Source organism: Lepidochelys kempii, chromosome 11 (genome assembly GCF_965140265.1).
Source record: "Lepidochelys kempii isolate rLepKem1 chromosome 11, rLepKem1.hap2, whole genome shotgun sequence".
NCBI lineage: Eukaryota > Metazoa > Chordata > Testudines > Cheloniidae > Lepidochelys > Lepidochelys kempii.
In genome coordinates this window covers 135,819-153,520 of record NC_133266.1, presented here as the reverse complement: position 1 = coordinate 153,520, position 17,702 = coordinate 135,819, and the positions used below count along the sequence as shown (strand labels likewise).

General features: G+C 48.7%; 1 protein-coding gene across 1 annotated transcript in view; it reads left to right on the top strand.

The window, feature by feature from the left end:
• LOC140895349 (unconventional myosin-X-like) overlaps nt 1–17,702 on the top strand; it is a 275,404-nt gene that overhangs the window by 143,116 nt on the left and 114,586 nt on the right. The window contains exons 18-19 of the mRNA XM_073304794.1: nt 2,669–2,777; nt 13,898–13,978. Coding sequence (XP_073160895.1) covers nt 2,669–2,777; nt 13,898–13,978 — 190 coding nt within the window. The remainder of the gene's footprint in view (nt 1–2,668; nt 2,778–13,897; nt 13,979–17,702) is intronic.

Sequence of the window (17,702 nt, the reverse complement as noted above, 5' to 3'; positions counted from 1 at the left end):
GAAGGCCCAATGGCATTTTGGGATGTATAAGTAGGGGCATAGCGAGCAGATTGAGGGACGTGATCATTTCCCTCTATTTGACATTGGTGAGGCCTCATCTGGAGTACTGTGTCCAGTTCTGGGCCCCACACTACAAGAAGGATGTGGAAAAATTGGAAAGAGTCCAGCGGAGGGCAACAAAAATGATTAGTGGGCTGGAGCACATGATTTATGAGGAGAGGCTGAGGGAACTGGGATTGTTTAGTCTGCAGAAGAGAAGAATGAGGGGGGATTTGATAGCTGCTTTCAACTACCTGAAAGGGGGTTCCAAAGAGGATGGCTCTAGACTGTTCTCAGTGGTAGCAGATGACAGAACAAGGAGTAATGGTCTCAAGTTGCAGTGGGGGAGATTTAGGTTGGATATTAGGAAACACTATTTTACTAGGAGCGTGGTGAAACACTGGAATGGGTTACCTAGGGAGGTGATGGAATCTCCTTCCTTAGAGGTTTTTAAGGTTAGGCTTGACAAAGCCCTGGCTGGGATGATTTAGTTGGGGATTGATCCTGCTTTGAGCAGGGGGTTGGACTAGATGACCTCCTGAGGTCCCTTCCAACCTTGATATTCTATGATTCTTTTCCCACTGTGTCCCTGACCAATCCCATGGCGCTCCCCCATGCTGGGGGCTGTATGGGGCAGAGGGTGTTGGGCTAGCCATGGTGGTCCTGTGCCATCACTGTGCGGGGGGAATCCTCCAGGGTGCTGTTATAAATCTTTACAGCCCCTTTAAGCTTCTAGCAAGGCATAAAGAGCTATACTCAGAATTTTTCTGTCCTCTTCCCTCTGCCTGTTTTTTCTTGAAGTTCTTGGGCTTGGGAACCTGGATCGGAGAGCTCCAAACTGAGGGCCTGCAATGGAGGGGCACTGGACTTGAGGACACAGGAGGCCTCAGTCCTAAGTTCCTAGGACCTTCAGAGGTCACCTCATTGCCATCTGATGTTCCTTCTGAGGGCCTTTGGATACAGGGAGCTCTTGCTATGAAATCATCTAGGGGTAAGGGCCCTAGTGCAGGGTCTCAGACACATGGACTATCAGCAGCTACAGGATCTCACTCCTTTGCTAGAAGGTGGGCTGGGATATATGATGATATTTTAGGGATGTCACAGGGTGGCTGACCCCTTTAAATGAAGCAGGTCCAGGTCCCCTGTGCCAGCACTGGTGCTCCCTGTTTGGCCAGTTAAGAGGGTGGGGCAGCACCTGGGGCTATCTATGATCAGGGACAATCTGAGAGAAAGAAGTCACAGAGGGCAGCTGTAGGAGGTTCTGGAGGAGAGGCTGAACTGCAGACAGTATTCAAGGTGTGGACATATCCTGGATTTATATAGAGCATTATGATATTTATTGTTTTATTATCTATCCCTTTCCTAATGGTTCCTAACTTTCTGTTAGCATTTTTTGACTGCGGCTACACATTGAGTGGATGTTTTCAGAGAACTATCCACAATGACTCCAAGATCTCTTTCTTGAGTGGTAACAGCTAATTTAGATCCCATCATTTTGTATTTATAATTTGGTTTATGTTTTCTAATGTGCATCACTTTGCAATCATCAATATTGAATTTCATCTGTCATTTTGTTGCCTAGTCACCCAGTATTGTGAGATCCCTTTGGAGCGCTTCACAGTCTGCTTTGGGCTTAACTATCTTGAGTAATTTTGTATCATCTGCCAATTTGCCACCTCACTTTTTACCCCTTTTTCCAGATAATTTTTGAATATGTTGAACAGCACTGGTCCCAGGACAGATCCCTGGGGGACATCACTATTTACCTCTCTTCATTCTGAAAACTGGCCGTTTATTCCTACCCTTTCCCCCGTCCTTTGAACCAGTTACTGGTCCATGAGAGGACCTTCCTTGTTATCATATGACTGCTTACTTTGATTAAGAGCTTTTGGTGAGGGATCTTGTCAAAGACTTTCTGAAAGTCCAGTGGATCACCCTTGTCCATGTTATAGACAAACTAAGAAACTTTCAGCCAGATGGAAAAGTAAAAACTGCTAGAAATAACAATAATAATAACTTGGAGATACCAGAGCCAATGAATGCCTCTGCATGAGAAAAGGAAAATCAGCAGAAAGATTGGGAACAGACTGCATATGTTTCAAGGCTCAGAGCCTTCTCGGGTAACATGCTTTCAATGGTTCATCTCCAAGAGTGGGTATCTGTGAAGGCAATTACATGACGTGTGACTGGAATACCGTGTGGCTGTGCCATGAGAGAAGGGATGCAGCAATCTGGCTGGAACATGGATTGCTGTTTGAGCAGTTCCTCCTTGGGGGTCTGTGTAGCAAGAAGGAGGAGATGTGCTGCTTAAGACAGAATGCAGAACACTGTCTGTGTAACATCATGCTTCGAGGTAGTAAGAGACAGGAAATGCAGCTCTGCATCTGGAGTGTGGGCTGCTGTCAGTGTTGCAGCAGTTTAGGGGTCTGTGCATCTAGATGGAGGGGATGCCCTGCTGAGCCCTGTGCTGCAGCCGCATTGTTGTGTAGTGGTGTTTTGGGAAGGTATAAGTAGGATGTCTGGCACATGGGTCGGGTGGTAAATGAGCACCCAAGCTCTGATTCTTTCGTAGCTGACCCTAGAATCTGATGTCCTGTGTTTTCTGTCTGACCCTCCTCCTCACCGCCAGGCTGGACTTCATCTATGACCTCTTTGAAAGAGTCTCCAGCCGGAGCAGTGAGGAAACTCTGAAGATGGGAACCCAGAGGCGCAGGCCGACCGTCAGCTCCCAGTTCAGGGTAAGGAATTCCCCAAGAAAGTGGGCGACTCTTCAGAGTGAAGAGGAGGAACTGGGGCCGGCGTGACTGAAGAAGAAGTTGAGTGTGGGGTGAAGAAGAGAGACAAGAGAATGAGTGATTCCTTCAGTTTCTTTTCCAGCCCTGTAAACCTGCTGGGATGTTGCAGATAGATAAGACAATGTCTCTCTCCCACAGTTTACGCTGTAATGTGCGGGAGGTGATAAACTGGGAACAGGGAGAGGATGAGCACTACAACAAGAATATGCTTTTGCTTTTTGCAGCAATGTCTTGAGTGTCTCAGTTTGTTTTTTCAAGTACTGATCCTATGGGGTGGTGGAGGGGGCTGGAGTTTAAGCTAAGTGTTGATAGGTCTTGTGGAGGCAGTAGTTTTTATATGGGCACACAAGAACAGCCATACTGGATCAGACCAATGGTCCATCTAGCCCAGTCTCCTGTCTTGCAATAGTGGCTGGTGCCAGGTGCTTCAGAGGGAATGAACAGAACAGGTAGTCATCAAGTGATCCATCCCCTGACCCACTTTACCAGATTCTGGCACACAGAGGCTAGGGACACTGCAGAGCATGGTTTTGCATCTCTGCCCATCCTGGTTAATAGCCATTGATGAACCTATCCTCCAGGAACTTATCTAGTTCTTTTTTGAACCCTGTTATAGTCTTGGCCTTCACAACATCCTCTAACAAAGAGTTCCACAGGTTGACGGTGCAGTGTGTGAAGAAATACTTCCTTTTGTTTGCTTTAAACCTGCTGCCTGGTACTTTCATTGGGTGACCCCTTTTTCTTGTGTTATATGAAGGGGTAAATAACACTTTTTCTCCACACCAGTCATGATTTTATAGACCTCTATTTTATCCCCCCCCTTAGTTGTCTCTTTTCCAAGATGAACAGTCCCAGTGTTTTTAATCTCTCCTCATATGGAAGCTGTTCCAAACCTGTAATAATTTTTCTTGCCCTTCTCTGTACCTTTTCCATTTCTAGTATAATTTTTTTGAGATGGGCAACCAGAAAGGTGTGGGCATACCATGGATGTATATAGTGGCATTATGATATTTATTGTCTTATTATCTATCCCTTTCCTAATGGTTCCCAACATTCTGTTCGCTTTTTTGACTGCTGCTGCACATTGAGCGAATGTTTTCTGAGAACTAGCCACAATGACTTTCTTGACTGGTATCAGTTAATTTAGACCCTATAATTTTGTATATATAGTTTGGGTCTTGTTTTCCAATGTGCATTACTTTGCATTTATCAACACTGAATTTCATCTGCTGTTGCCCAGTCACCCAGTTTTGTGAAATCCCTTTGTAACTCTTCACAATCTGGTTTGGACTTAACTACGTTGAGTAATTTTGTATCATTTTCAAACTTTGCCACCTCACTTTTTACCCCTTTTTTCCAGGTAATTTTTGAATATGTTGAACAGCACTGGTCCCAGTACAGACCCCGGGGGGACACCACTATTTACCTCTCTCCATTCTGAAAACTGACCTTTTATTCTTACCCTCTGTTTCCTGTGTTTTTAACTATGAGAGGTCCTTCTCTCTTATCGCATAACTGAGTACTTTGTTTAAGAGCCTTTGGTGAGGGATCTTGTGAAAAGCTTTCTGAAAGTCCAAGTACACTGTATCCACTGGATCACCCTTGTCCATGTTCGTTGCCTCCCTCCAAGAATTCTAATAGAATCATAGAATATCAGGGTTGGAAGGGACCTCAGGAGGTCATCTAGTCCAACCCCCTGCTCAAAGCAGGACCAATCCCCAATTAAATCATCCCAGCCAGGGCTTTGTCAAGCCTGACCTTAAAAACTTCTAAGGAAGGAGATTCTACCACCTCCCTAGGTAACGCATTCCAGTGTTTCACCACCCTCCTAGTGAAAAAGTTTTTCCTAATATCCAACCTAAACCTCCCCCACTGCAACTTGAGACCATTACTCCTTGTCCTGTCCTCATCTACCACTGAGAATAGTCTAGAACCATCCTCTCTGGAACCACCTCTCAGGTAGTTGAAAGCAGCTATCAAATCACCCCTCATTCTTCTCTTCTGCAGGCTAAACAATCCCAGCTCCCTCAGCCTCTCCTCATAACTCATGTGTTCCAGACCCCTAATCATTTTTGTTGCCCTTCGCTGGACTCTCTCCAGTTTATCCACATCCTTCTTGTAGTGTGGGGCCCAAAACTGGACACAGTACTCCAGATGAGGCCTCACCAATGTCAAATAGAGGGAAATGATCACGTCCCTCAATCTGCTCGCTATGCCCCTACTTATACATCCCAAAATGCCATTGGCCTTCTTGGCAACAAGGGCACATTGTTGACTCATATCCAGCTTCTCGTCCACTGTCACCCCTAGGTCCTTTTCCGCAGAACTGCTGCCTAGCCATTCAGTCCCTAGTCAATACATTGGTGAGGAATGATTTTCCTTTACAAAAGCCATGTAGGCTCTTCCCCACAAATCATGTTAATGTATATGTCTGATAATTCTGTTCTTTACTATAGTTTCAACCAATTTGCCTGGTACTGAAATTAGGCTTGCTAACCAGTAATTGCCAGGATCCTCTCTGGAGCCTTTTTAAAATTTGGCATCACATTAGCTATCCTTTAGTCATCTGGTCCAGAAGCTGATTTAAGAGAGAGGTTACATACCACAGTTAGTATTTCTGCAATTTCATATTTGAGTTATTTCAGAGCTCTTGGGTGAGTACCACCTGATCCTGGTGACTTATTACTGTTAATTTATCAATTTGTTCCAAATTGACACTGTCCATTTAAAAAAAAATTGTGAAAATTTGTTCCAGTTTTACACCCCTCCCAAGTCCCTGCTAATTTTTGTGGGGTTTTTTTACAATCATATTTTCCTATTTTAAAAGTGTGAGACACCCACATAAACTGACTGCCTGTACGGGAGAAACAGTGAGAGTGGCTACCCACAAAGATGCAGGTGCAGTGATCTTGGGTGTTGTTTGTAACTCAGGGGTCTCAGACTTCATGATTGTATAGGCTGAACTCATGGCAAACACCAGGGGCTTATTCTATCCCTCCATTCTCCCAACAACCTCTCTGTATACCACCCACCCATTTCCTTCTTTTTCAATGACTCCCTGCCAACCCCCCACCCAATGTCAGGGCTCTGTGTATCTGCAGTTGCCCCCTCCCGCATGCTCGGGGCTCTGTGAGCCTCCTCATTCTCACTTTCTCTCTATACCAGCATGCCCAACCTCCCCTCCACCATAGGTTCTGTGACCCACCCCACTGCTCCCTCCCCTCCATCTTAGTGTGTCACAGATCCGGTTGGCTCCCCATAAGACTGCTGTGAAGGGAGTCAAAGTCTTGGATCCCTGGGTGGGTTAAGCTTCCCTGGGTCTCAGCAGGCTGCAGCTCAGTTTCCTTCCTTAGTCTCTCTGTTACATTTCCTGGGCCCTAACTCTGTCTGCTACCCCTTCCTGGACATGGAGCTCTTTACTCCTCAGGACCACCTCTAACCTCCAAAATACCCCAGTTGCTTAAACACACCATGTGCCAATATCCCACTAAAATTTGTGAGCCTTCTGGTTCATGGTTTATTTCTCTCTGGAGAAGTGTGGAACTGTAAAGCATTTAACAAGGGGAGACACTTTGCCCAGAGTCCAACACGATTGCTCTTTTACTTGATCTGTATTTTCTTGTGCTTTATATCATTATTTAGAAAACAATGAATGTCCTAACCACAGTGGTGATTGCTAGCTCACCGTTCCCTTAGCAGTCCTTGGGGGGCTATATGGGCTCAGGGCAGTAGCCCATGAGCTCAGGGAAGTAGCCCCTTGCCTCATGCAGACCCCTATATGCTGGGTTGTTTCTCCCGCATGCACACTTCCTCCCCAGCTTCTGCGATCTTCCTCTCTTCTTTCCAAAGCTTCCTGTTCCGGGATGGCCCTCTTTCCAGTTCCCCGTGTGACTCCTTATTTAATCCTGAGGCTGGTCTCCTGTCATTCTTTCTTCTGTGTTTGGTAATTTGCCATTGCTTCAAACTCCCCCTCCTCCCCCCCGCTTCCTTCACATTTCCCAGCTTGAGCAAAGCTACTCAGCATCTCTGTTGTCGATTCAAAGCACCATTGTTAACATGAAGTACCTTCACATTGTCCTTGTCTGAGGAAGACATGCTTTTCAAGCTGGTAAGACTTGGGGGATAAACAGCCAACAGGCATTCATGGTACAGCAGTTTCCATAGTAACAGTTCATAATAACTTTGCAGTAGCAACCAGAATTCATAAGTTGTATAGCCAGAGCCCCAATATCATCACACAGGGTCCTCCATTCTCTGCCCCCACATGCCGGGGACTCTGCATATCCCATTTTCCCCCTTCCCCACTCATGCCAAGGTCTCCCATCCCTTCCACCAGGAGCTCTGTGTGTGCCCCTATTCTGCCTTCCTCCCCATGTCAGGGCCCAGTGTGCCCCCCATTTCCTCCCATGCCAGGGACTCTGTGTGCACCTTCATTCCCCCTTCTCCCCCATGCCATGACTGCCCATTTTCCTCCCATGCCAGGGGTCTCTGCATCCCCATGCTCTTCCATTCCCCCATGCCTGCCATACCAGCATCTCCCATTTCTTCTTTGAGTGCTAGCACATGTCCTTTCCAGTGTAGGTGTGTGCGCACCCCGAGCACAGTTACCGGAAATTTTCCTCCAGTGGTATCCCTCAGGTGCCACGTGCTTAGAGCGCTGGTATAAAGGGCCCTCCCGACCTTGCACCCCCTCAGTTCCTTCGTACTGCCCATGATGGTCACTGGAGCTGCTCTCTTTGCTTCAGCAAACTTTCCCAGTGGTTTTTGCTGTTTTTTTTGTAGTGTGTATCATTGTATATAGTTTAGTCAGTTTTAGTCTATTAGGGTTGGACCTTTTCTGCTTCAGTTGGTGAAGTTCATCCGTTCCCTGATGCCAGCGCATGCCTCATTCACCAGGCTTCAGGGCCTGTGCCTCCTGCGGCATGTCAATGCCCCTGAGTGACCCGCACTCGAATTGTCTCAAGTGCTTGGGAGAGACTCACAGGAAGGACTGCTGCCAGATCTGTAAGGGCTTCAAATCTCACACAAAAAAGGACTGAGAGGTGAGATTAAAAGTCCTTCTTGTAGAGGCAGCTCTGAGACCTGCTTCAGAACTGAGTCGCTCAGACTCGGCACTGAGTACCTTGGCGTTGGTGCAGAGTGCTCCTCTCACTGTGCGAGAGTCTTGGCATCATTCCCCATCCCTGGTGCCTAAGAAGAAGCACAAGAGGCCACTGCACGAGAGGGGTCAATTCCTGGTGCTGAAGTCAGCCAGGCCTGGGGACAGGGATAAAGTGAGACCTGTATCAGGCCACTCTTCTTCTTCCCACAACAGCTGGTACCAGCAACTCAGGAGCCTACACAGGTCCTGCTAACTCCTTGGTACTGTCTTCAAGCAGGCAGCCTGTTACCAGTATGTTTACAGTGCTGTCAACTCCGGAGGCATTTGCAGCACCCAGGACCTGCTCTCGCTGCTGCTGTCTGTATCTCCAGCGGTGCAGGAATTGGTGCCGCTGGTATCATCAGCCAGGGAACCAACTTCTCCCAGCCTCTGCCTGGAATCAGGACCGTGGTACCATCCAGGGGAAAACCCTCCATGCTAGCCTCAGCGCAGGCTTCACTATCACAGCATTGATCTCCGGCACTGATGGGGTCCACACCTCCCTAGTCGCCTCTGTCTTCGGAGCCAGAAGTAGGGTCATACTCTGTTTGCAGCCACCTGTGCTACTCCCCGTGGCACTCCTACCCCCACCAAACCAAACACAAGCGTATCACCGAGTGCTTGCCCTCTGGTCCTTGGAGGCTGGTGCCAGCCCAGGGTCCTCTCTCAAGGCACTCCTATTTGGTGGCCTCCAAGAGTAGAGCACCACCAGTGCCTTGATGGGAGACTCCTGATCTAGACTCCGGTACCAAGCATCAAGAGGAGGGCCTATGGGTCTCGGCCGATACAGAAGGAGGGGTGGAGGGCCCTCAGTCGATGCTGGCTTCCTCCTCCCCAGAGGAGATGGTATTGGCAGCTGGCATGTCTCCTCCCCAAGATGACCACAAGGCTCTCCAGGACTTGTTAAAACAGGTGGCATCAAATATGGGCATCCAAGCAGAGGTGGTCAAGGAGTCTTCTCATAGCCTGCTGGACATTTTGACAGCAGTGGGCCCCTCGAGGGTGGCTCTGCCACTCGGTGAGGCTAACATGGACCCGGTTAAGGTTCTTTGGCAGACCCCTGTTTCCCTTCACCCTATGTTAAAGCATATGGAGAAGAAGTATTATGTGCCAGCCCAAGGTTACAAATTCTTATACTCGCATCCCCCTCCAGGATCCCTGGTAGCATTGGCCACTAACAAAAGAGATTGCCAAGGGCAATTGGGGGCAACGTCTAAGGCAAAAGACTCCAAAAAGTTGGACTACTCTACTGGAGGGTTGCAACTTAGGATGGCAAACCAGCAGGCATTGCTGGGTTGCTATGTTTTAATATGTGGGATGTCATGCACAAGTTTAAAGATCTTCTCCCTCAAGAAACCAGATAGGACGTCTCCTTGCTGGTTGATGCAGGGAAAACCATAGCGGCCCTTGATGTGGCTGATTCTGTGGCCAGATCCATGGCCTTTGTGGTAACCATGCACAGGCGCTCTTGGTTACAGTCTTCCGGTCTTTCTCAGAGAAGATCAGTGCTAAGCTCCATGGGCTTAAGGATTCCAGGACAACCATGAAGTCCCTACAGTTATATACCCCAGGGGCTTCTAGGAATCATGACAGGCCCCAGCAGTCTGCCCAGTACTTTGCCTTTGCCAGCTTCTGCCTTGGGACTGACACATGCTGCTCCCAGGCACTCGGGAGCTTGAAGCTCTCCTTTTGACGAGATGCTCAAGGTCCCCGTCCCAGTCCCCCTTATATCAGATGCAGTTGCTCCTCTGTTTTCGGACCGTCTGTCCAACTTCATCAGTGCCTGGGTCTGTATCACCTTGGACCGCTGAGTGCTGTGCACAGTGGAAGTGGGATACACTAGTCTCCAGTTTGTTTCTACTCCCCTTTCCTCTTCAGGGACCCTTCTTACAAGCGACTCTTGGTCCAATAAGTCCAATCCCTCCTTCGGATGGGAGCCATGGAAGAGGTTCTGCAAAACTTGAGAGGAAAGGGGTTCTACTCCCATTTTCCCTACCTTAAGGGTGAGCAATGGGAGGAGGGGGCAGAGAGGAGCAAACAGGGGCACGGGGCCTCTGGGGGAAGAGGCAGAGCAAGGGCAGGGCCATGATTTGAGCACCAATGGCTCCCCCACTTCTAGGGAGCTTCCGGTGTTCCTGTTCTAGACCTGCGCCGCTTCAAGAACCTGGCTGTTCACCTCCTTCCCATATGGTGCTGCCCAGTGCAGCAGTCTGGGAGCTGACCTTGTCTGTGAAGAGAGAGGCAAAAAAAGCATTGAGAACTTCAGCTTTTTCCACATCATCTGTCACCAATCAGTAATGGTCCCACACTTTCCCGGACCTCCTTCTTGTTGCTAACATACTTGTAGAAACCCTTCTTATTACCCTTCACATCCCTTACTAGCTGCAACTCCGTTTGTGCTTTGGCTTTCCTGATTATACACCCCTGCATGCTCGAGCAATATTTTTATACTCCTCCCTAGTCATCTGTCTTAAGTTTCCACTTCTTGTAAGCTTCCTTTTTGTGTTTAAGCTCAGCAAAGATTTCTCGTTAAGCCAAGCTGGTCGCCTGCCATATTTGCTATTCTTTCTCCACATCGGGATGGTTTGTTCCTGCGCCCAATAAGTCTTCTTTAAAATACAGCCAGTTCTCCTGGACTCATTTCCCCATCATGTTAGCCTCCCAAGGGATCCTGCCCATCAGTTCCTTGAGGGAGTCAAAATCTGCTTTTCTGAAGTCCAGGGTCCATATTCTGCTGCTCTCCTTCCTTTATTTTGTCAGGATCCTGAACTCGACCATCTCATGGTCACTGCTGCCCAGGCTGCCACCCACTTCTACTTCCCCTACTAATTCTTCCCTGTCTGTGTGCAGCAGGTCAAGAGGAGCACGGCCCCTAGTTGGTTCCTCCAGCCCTTACACCAGGAAGTTGTCCCCCAAATGCATGGCAGTGGTGGCAGCCTGCCTGAGGAGACGAGCAATGCATGTCTACCCATATCTCAACGACTGACTAGTCAAAGGAAAGTCCAGGGCTCAGATGGAATCCAGCATCCTCCTCATCCAGTCAACTTTCCAGGCCTTAGGTCTACTAATAAACACAATAAATCCTACCCTTGTCCCAGTGCAGAGAACAGAGTTCATCAAAGCGGTACTCAACTCCACTCAGGCCAGAGTCTTCCTCCTGGGAGACCAGTTTCAGGCGACCATGGTCCCAATAAGTTCCCTCAAGACCCACTTGGTTACAGCAGTGTAGAGCTGCTGGAGAGGGCCACATGGCATCATGCACTTACGTTGTGCAACATGCAAGGCTGCACCTCAGACCTCTTCAGGGATGGCTGGCCACGGTGTACTCACCTACCAGTCACCATCTGGACTCAATTCTCACCATACCTTTTTGAGTCCTCTCTTCCCTGGATTGGTGGCTGGATCCTTGCACGGTTCATGCAGGAATACCCTTTTCGCGGCCCCACACTTCAACGTCGCCAGTTTCGGACGCGTCGGCACTAGGCTGCGGAGCCCGTTTAGGGCCCCTCGGGACTTAAGGCCTCTGGTCTCTAGAAGAGCGCTCTCTTCATATCAACGTCAGAGAGCTCAGGGCAGTCATCTTAGCCTGCCAGGCGTTCCTGCCTCACACTGCAAACCAGGACATATGGGTTCTCATGGACAACACAACAGCCATTTTTACATCAATAGGCAGGGTGGGGCATGTTCTTCCCTGCTGTGCTGGGAAGCAAGCTATGTGTGGGAATTCTGCATAGTGCATTCAATCCACCTCAAGGCTTTTCAGCACCCGGGAGCACAGAACCAGCTGGCAGATCGCCTCAGCAAGTCTTTCTCCACTCACCACAAGCGGTCTCTTCGGCCGAGTATCACATTTTCCAATGGTGGGGGACTCCTCAGATAAATCTGTTTGCTACCCAAATCAACAGGATATGCCACCAGTTCTGCTCCCTGCAAAGCCAGAGCTCAGGGTGTCTCATGGACCCTTTTCTGCTACTGTGGATAGATCACCTGCATTACACCTTTTCTCCTATCCCACTAGTGCACAAGGTTCTGATCAAGATCAAGCGGGACTGGGACTGGGTCATTCTCATAGCCCCGGCCTGGCCCAGGCAACATTGGTTCACCACCCTATTAGGCCTCTCAGTAGAGGCCCCGCTCCCGCCTCATTTATATCCTGACCTGATCTCTCGGGGCCTCAGTTGGTTGCTCCATCTGACCCTCAGCTCTCTTTATCTGACAGCCTGCAAGCTTCGTGGCTGAATCATGAAGAGCTTGCTTGCTCAGAACAGGTTCATCAGGTCCTCCTAGGTAGTAGGAAGTCCTCTATCAAAGCTACTTACTTTGCAAAATGGAAGCATTTCTCCCATCTTCCCAGCGTGGAATTCAACCCTCGAGTTCTTCATTGCAGGTTATATTGGAATACCTGTTGTTTCTGAAACAGCAAGGCTTGGCTGTTCCTTTCATCAAGGCTGACGTTGCAGTGATGTTGGCCTCCCATCCCCCATCGACAGTCAGTCCATCTTCCATCATGAGATGGTTATCTTTTTCCCTAAAGGCCTAGAGAAGATATACCCCCATGTTAGAGATTCCATTCCTCCCTGGGAGCTACACCTCATCTTATCAAAGCTTATGGGTCCCATTCAAGCTGCTGGCAATGTATTCGTTAACTCATCTTCCCGGAAGGTGGCCTTTTTAGTGGCCATCCCTTTGGCTAGAAGAATTTTGGAGATTTGTGCCCTCACGTTGGAGCCCCCGTATATGATTTTCTTTAAGAGTAAGGTGCAGTTGTGTCCGCACCCTGTTTTCCTCCTGAAAGTGGTTTCACAGTTCCATTGCAGTCACCTGGTCATTAGCACACATGTTCTCAGCACACTATGCCATCACCCAACAGGCCAGGGACGATGCCATCTTTGGCTGAGCGGTTTTGCAGTCAGCATGTCTATGAACTCCAAGCCCTCCTCCTATATAACTGCTTAGGAATCACCTACATAGGAGTAGACATGTTTAAGAATTCGAAGAAGAAAAAACTATTACTAACCTTCCATAACTGTTGTTCTTTGAGATGTGTTGCACATGTCCATTCCAAGACCCTCCCTGTCGGAGTTAGCCGAAAAGAAAGAACTGGGGGGGGGGCAGGGTCAGCAGTGCCCTTTATATTGGCACTGTGAGCACACAGTACCTGAGGGCACCAGAGCCAACCCCACAGATACCTCTAGGGGAAAAATTCCAGTGACTGTGCTCAGGGTGTGCACACACCTACGTTGGAATGGACGTGTGCAACCAATCTTGAAGAACAATGGTTACGGAAGGTCAGTAACAGTTTTTCCCCTCCCACCAGAGGTTCTGTGTGCAACCTCATCCCCCTCCTCCTTTCTTCTTTTCCTTCTCTTTTAGGGTGCCAGTGTTTTAAACTGTATTGGGAGGACTGGTCATTATAAAATGGGGGTATTGTGCTGGAAAATGTTAATGGCCACCACCAACTGGTTCTTTGCTCTCTAGTTACCTTGCTGATTGAAGCTGCTGCTTCTGCGTGCTCTGTGTTTCCCTCATTTCCCACTTTTGGTTTTTCCAATTTTCACCAAAATCAGTAGGGTTCTGTTAATTGGTGCCTAAAACATTTCCTGAAATTTTGGAATCAATTGGTTGAAATGTTGAAAAGTTACCACATTACAGACAGAAAAATGCTGTTGAGTGCAAGGCCTTGCAAGGTTAGTCAATAACAGCAGGTAAACATTTTTCAGTGACGTGTGATTTTTAAATTTTTTATTAAACTGACTATTTATTAAACTGACAAGGAGAAGCATGGAGGAAGAGAAGGTGGAGTAAAGGAGAGAGTTTAGGAATAGGGGGCTGCTTAGGAGTCCCCTGTACTCAGACAGGAGCCCATAGACCCCCAGTCCCTGCTGGAATGACTGCTTTTCTAGTTTTGTCTTGGTGTTTTCAGGACTCTCTCCATTCCCTGATGGCCACACTCAGCACTTCCAATCCATTCTTCATTCGCTGCATCAAACCAAACACGGAAAAGGTGAGTCCCACCCTTGGGGGGAGGGAGGAGGGACATCCTTCTGAGCCCAGGATGAGGAAATGGGGAGAGAAACTCTGCCTCTTGCCCCTCTCTTGTGAGTTTTTTTTAAACTGAAGAAAAATGCATCCCAGCCTTTGCATTATGTGAAAAAACAAATACGCATGGCATGTAAGAATTGTTCCCCCCGTTCTTTGTGCTGACACAGCTCAGAAGCAGGACCCTGTGCATCACCTGCAGTGGGACAAAGGGGGCAAGTGATTCCTGTTTGTTTTGGGAGTGGGAATCTGCTCTGGGATTTTGGGTATGTGTAGTAGACTAGGGGGTTGCACACTTCATAGCTTCCAGAGTAACAGCCGCGTTAGTCTGTGTTCGCAAAAAGAAAAGGGGTACTTGTGGCACCTTAGAGACTAACCAATTTATTTGAGCATGAGCTTTCGTGAGCTACAGCTCACTTCATCGGATGCATCGGAGCTGTAGCTCACGAAAGCTTATGCTCAAATAAATTGGTTAGTCTCTAAGGTGCCACAAGTACTCCTTTTCTTTTTTCATAGCTTCCGTAGGCCAAGTGCATTGCACACATCAGGGGCTCCTTGTATATTCCATTTCCTCCCTCTCCCATCCCTTCCCTCATGCGAGGGACTCTAGTGTGTTCTTGGTTTCCCACATTGTCACCCTTATGCCAGGAGCTGTGTGTGCACTCCCATTGCCTCCCATACCAAGGTCCTCCATTTTGCCATCATGCCAGGTTTTCTGTATGTCCCTGCTACCCCTTTCTTCCATTCCAGGGTCCCCCATTCTCTCCTCTTGCCAGAGATTTGTATGATCCCTGATTTCTCCCCCTGTCAAGGGTTCTGTGTGCCTTCTATTTCTCCCACTTCCAGACCAGGGTTCCCATTGTCGCTCCCCTCCCCCACCGTTATCTCTCTTCTCTCTGTCTGGGAGAGAAGTCATTCTAGGTGTCAGCATATTAAAAGTGGGAGGATGGGCAGAGATGAAATGGGGTTTTGTTATGCTGGAAGGTGTTAATTTGTGTCATCTGCCATTTCTCTGATCTATAGATAATTGCAGAGGTGCTTGAAGTTGTGGCTCTGCTAAACAAGTGTCAAGGGTTCTTTGTGTCCCCATTTCCCACTTCTGGTTTTGTTATCTATCTCAAAATCAAAGGCCTCGCAAGCTGGGCCAATAAACTTCTCATTCACCTGTGACTTGTACAGCAGCACCCCTGCACAGGGACTTCTCTGCAGCACGTTGCACTGTGGCCATGCTCCATGGTACCAGCTAGATTTGATTTCACATTGCAATGATGTCTGTGTCTCTTTCTCATTTCCTGGACTCAGAAAATCCATCAGTCTTGATTCCCTGTCTCTTAGGGTATGTCTACACTGTGAAATTAGGTCGAATTTACAGAAGTCGATTTTTTAGAAAGCTATTTTATACAGTCGATTGTGTGTGTCCCCACTTAAGACCATTAAGTCGGCGGAGTGCGTCCACAGCACTGAGGCTAGCGTCGACTTCCGGACCATTGCACTGTGGGTAGCTATCCCACAGTTCCAGCAGTCTCTGCTGCCCATTGGAATTCTGGGTTGAGATCCCAATGCCTGATGGGGCAAAAACCATTGGCGCGGGTGGTTCTGGGTACATGTTGTTAGGCCCCCCATCCCTCCCTCCCTCTGCCCTTTTTTTCCTGGGTTACCCATGGAGATGCCATACCACGGCAAGCATGGAGCCTGCTCAGCTCACAGTCACCGTATGTCTCCTGGGTGCTGGCAGATGTGGGACTGCATTGCTACACAGCAGCAGGTTGTGGCAGCAGACTGTGCAGTACGACTGGTATCTGTCCTCGTCGTCTCCTGGGTGCTCTTAGCCAGCCTCGGTGAGGTCGGTCATTGTGCCTGGGTGGACATGGGTGCTCCAGGCAGACCTCGGTGAGGTCTGTCAGGGGCGCGTGGACATAAATAGGAGTGACTCAGGTCATGCTCTTCTTTAAGTTTTGTCTAATGGAGATTCAGTCCTGCCTGGAATATTGGCAGAGGGATAGTTCAGTGGTTTGAGCATTAGCCTGCTAAACCCAGGGTTGTAAGTTCAATCCTTGAGGGGGCCATTCTGCCTCAGGCTGCTCTCCCAGCCAGCAGCACCATGAGCACGCAGGAGATGATGACGGCTAGCAGTCGTACTATACCGTCTGCTGCCAGCCCTCTGTGAAAGCAACGGCCAACAATTGTTTCGTGCCTTTTTCTGTGCGGGCGCCATATTGCTGTCAGCAGCATCATCCACCCGCTGCTTCTGCTGCCACTCTGCTCTCCTGCTCACACCATACCATGGGAAGCATGGAGCCCGCTCAGATCACCACGGCAGTTGTGACCACTCTAAACACCATGCACGTTATCCAGCACTATATGCAGAACCAGAACCTGCAAAAGCAGGTGAGTAGGCAGCAGCAGCCCGGTGAGGAGAGTGATGGGGACATGGACACAGATTTCTCTCAAAGTATGGGTCCTGGCGGTTTGGCCATCCTGTGGGCAATGGGGCAGGCTCATGCCGTGGAACACCGATTCTGGGCCCGGGAAACAAGCACAGACTGATGGGACTGCATAGTCTGGGACGATTCCCAATGGCTGCGAAACTTTTGCATGCGTAAGGGCACTTTCAATGAACTTTGTGGCTGGCTTTCCCCTGCCCTGAAGCGCCAGAATACCAAGATGATAGCAGCCCTCACAGTTCATAAGTGAGTGGCGATAGCCCTCTGGAAACTTGCAACGCCAGACAGCTACCGGTCAGTCGGGAATCAATTTGGAGTGGGCAAATCTACTGTGGGGGCTGCTGTGATCCAGGTAGCCAATGCGATCACTGATCTGCTGCTATCAAGGGTAGTGACTCTGGGAGCTGTGCAGGTCATAGTGGATGGCTTTGCTGCAATGGGATTCCCTAACTGTGGTGGGGCGGTAGACGGAACGCATATCCCTATTTTGGGACCAGATCACCAAGGCAGCCAGTACATAAACCAAAAGGGGTACTTTTCAATGGTGCTGCAAGCACTGGTGGATCACAAGGGACATTTCACCAACCTCAATGTGGGATGGCCAGGAAAGGTACATGATCCTCGCATCTTCAGGAACTGTGGTCTGTGGGAACGGCTGCAGCAAAGGACTTACTTTCCAGACCAGAAAATAACCGTTGGGGATGTTGAAATGCCTATAGTTATCCTTGGGGACCCAGCCTATCCCTTAATTCCATGGCTCATGAAGCCATACACAGGCACCCTGGACAGTAGTCAGGAACTGTTCAACTATAGGCTGAGCAAGTGCAGAATGGTGGTAGAATGTGTATTTGGATGTTTAAAAGTGTGCTGGCGCAGTTTACTGCCTCGGTTAGACCTCAGCAAAACCAATATTCCCATCGTTATTACTGCTTGCTGTGTGCTCCACAATATCTGTGAGAGTAAGGTGGAGATATTTATGGCGGGGTGGGAGGTTGAGGCAAATTGTCTGGCTGCTGATTACGCGCAGCCAGACACCAGGGTGGTTAGAAGAGCACAGCAGGACATGCTGTGCATCAGAGAAGCTCTGAAAACCAGTTTCATGACTGGCCAGGCTACAGTTTGAAAGTTCTGTTTGTTTCTCCTGGGGCCGGTTTTGTTCAATATCTTCATAAATGATCTGGAGGATGGTGTGGATTGCACTCTCATCAAATTTGCGGATGATACTAAACTGGGAGGAGTGGTAGA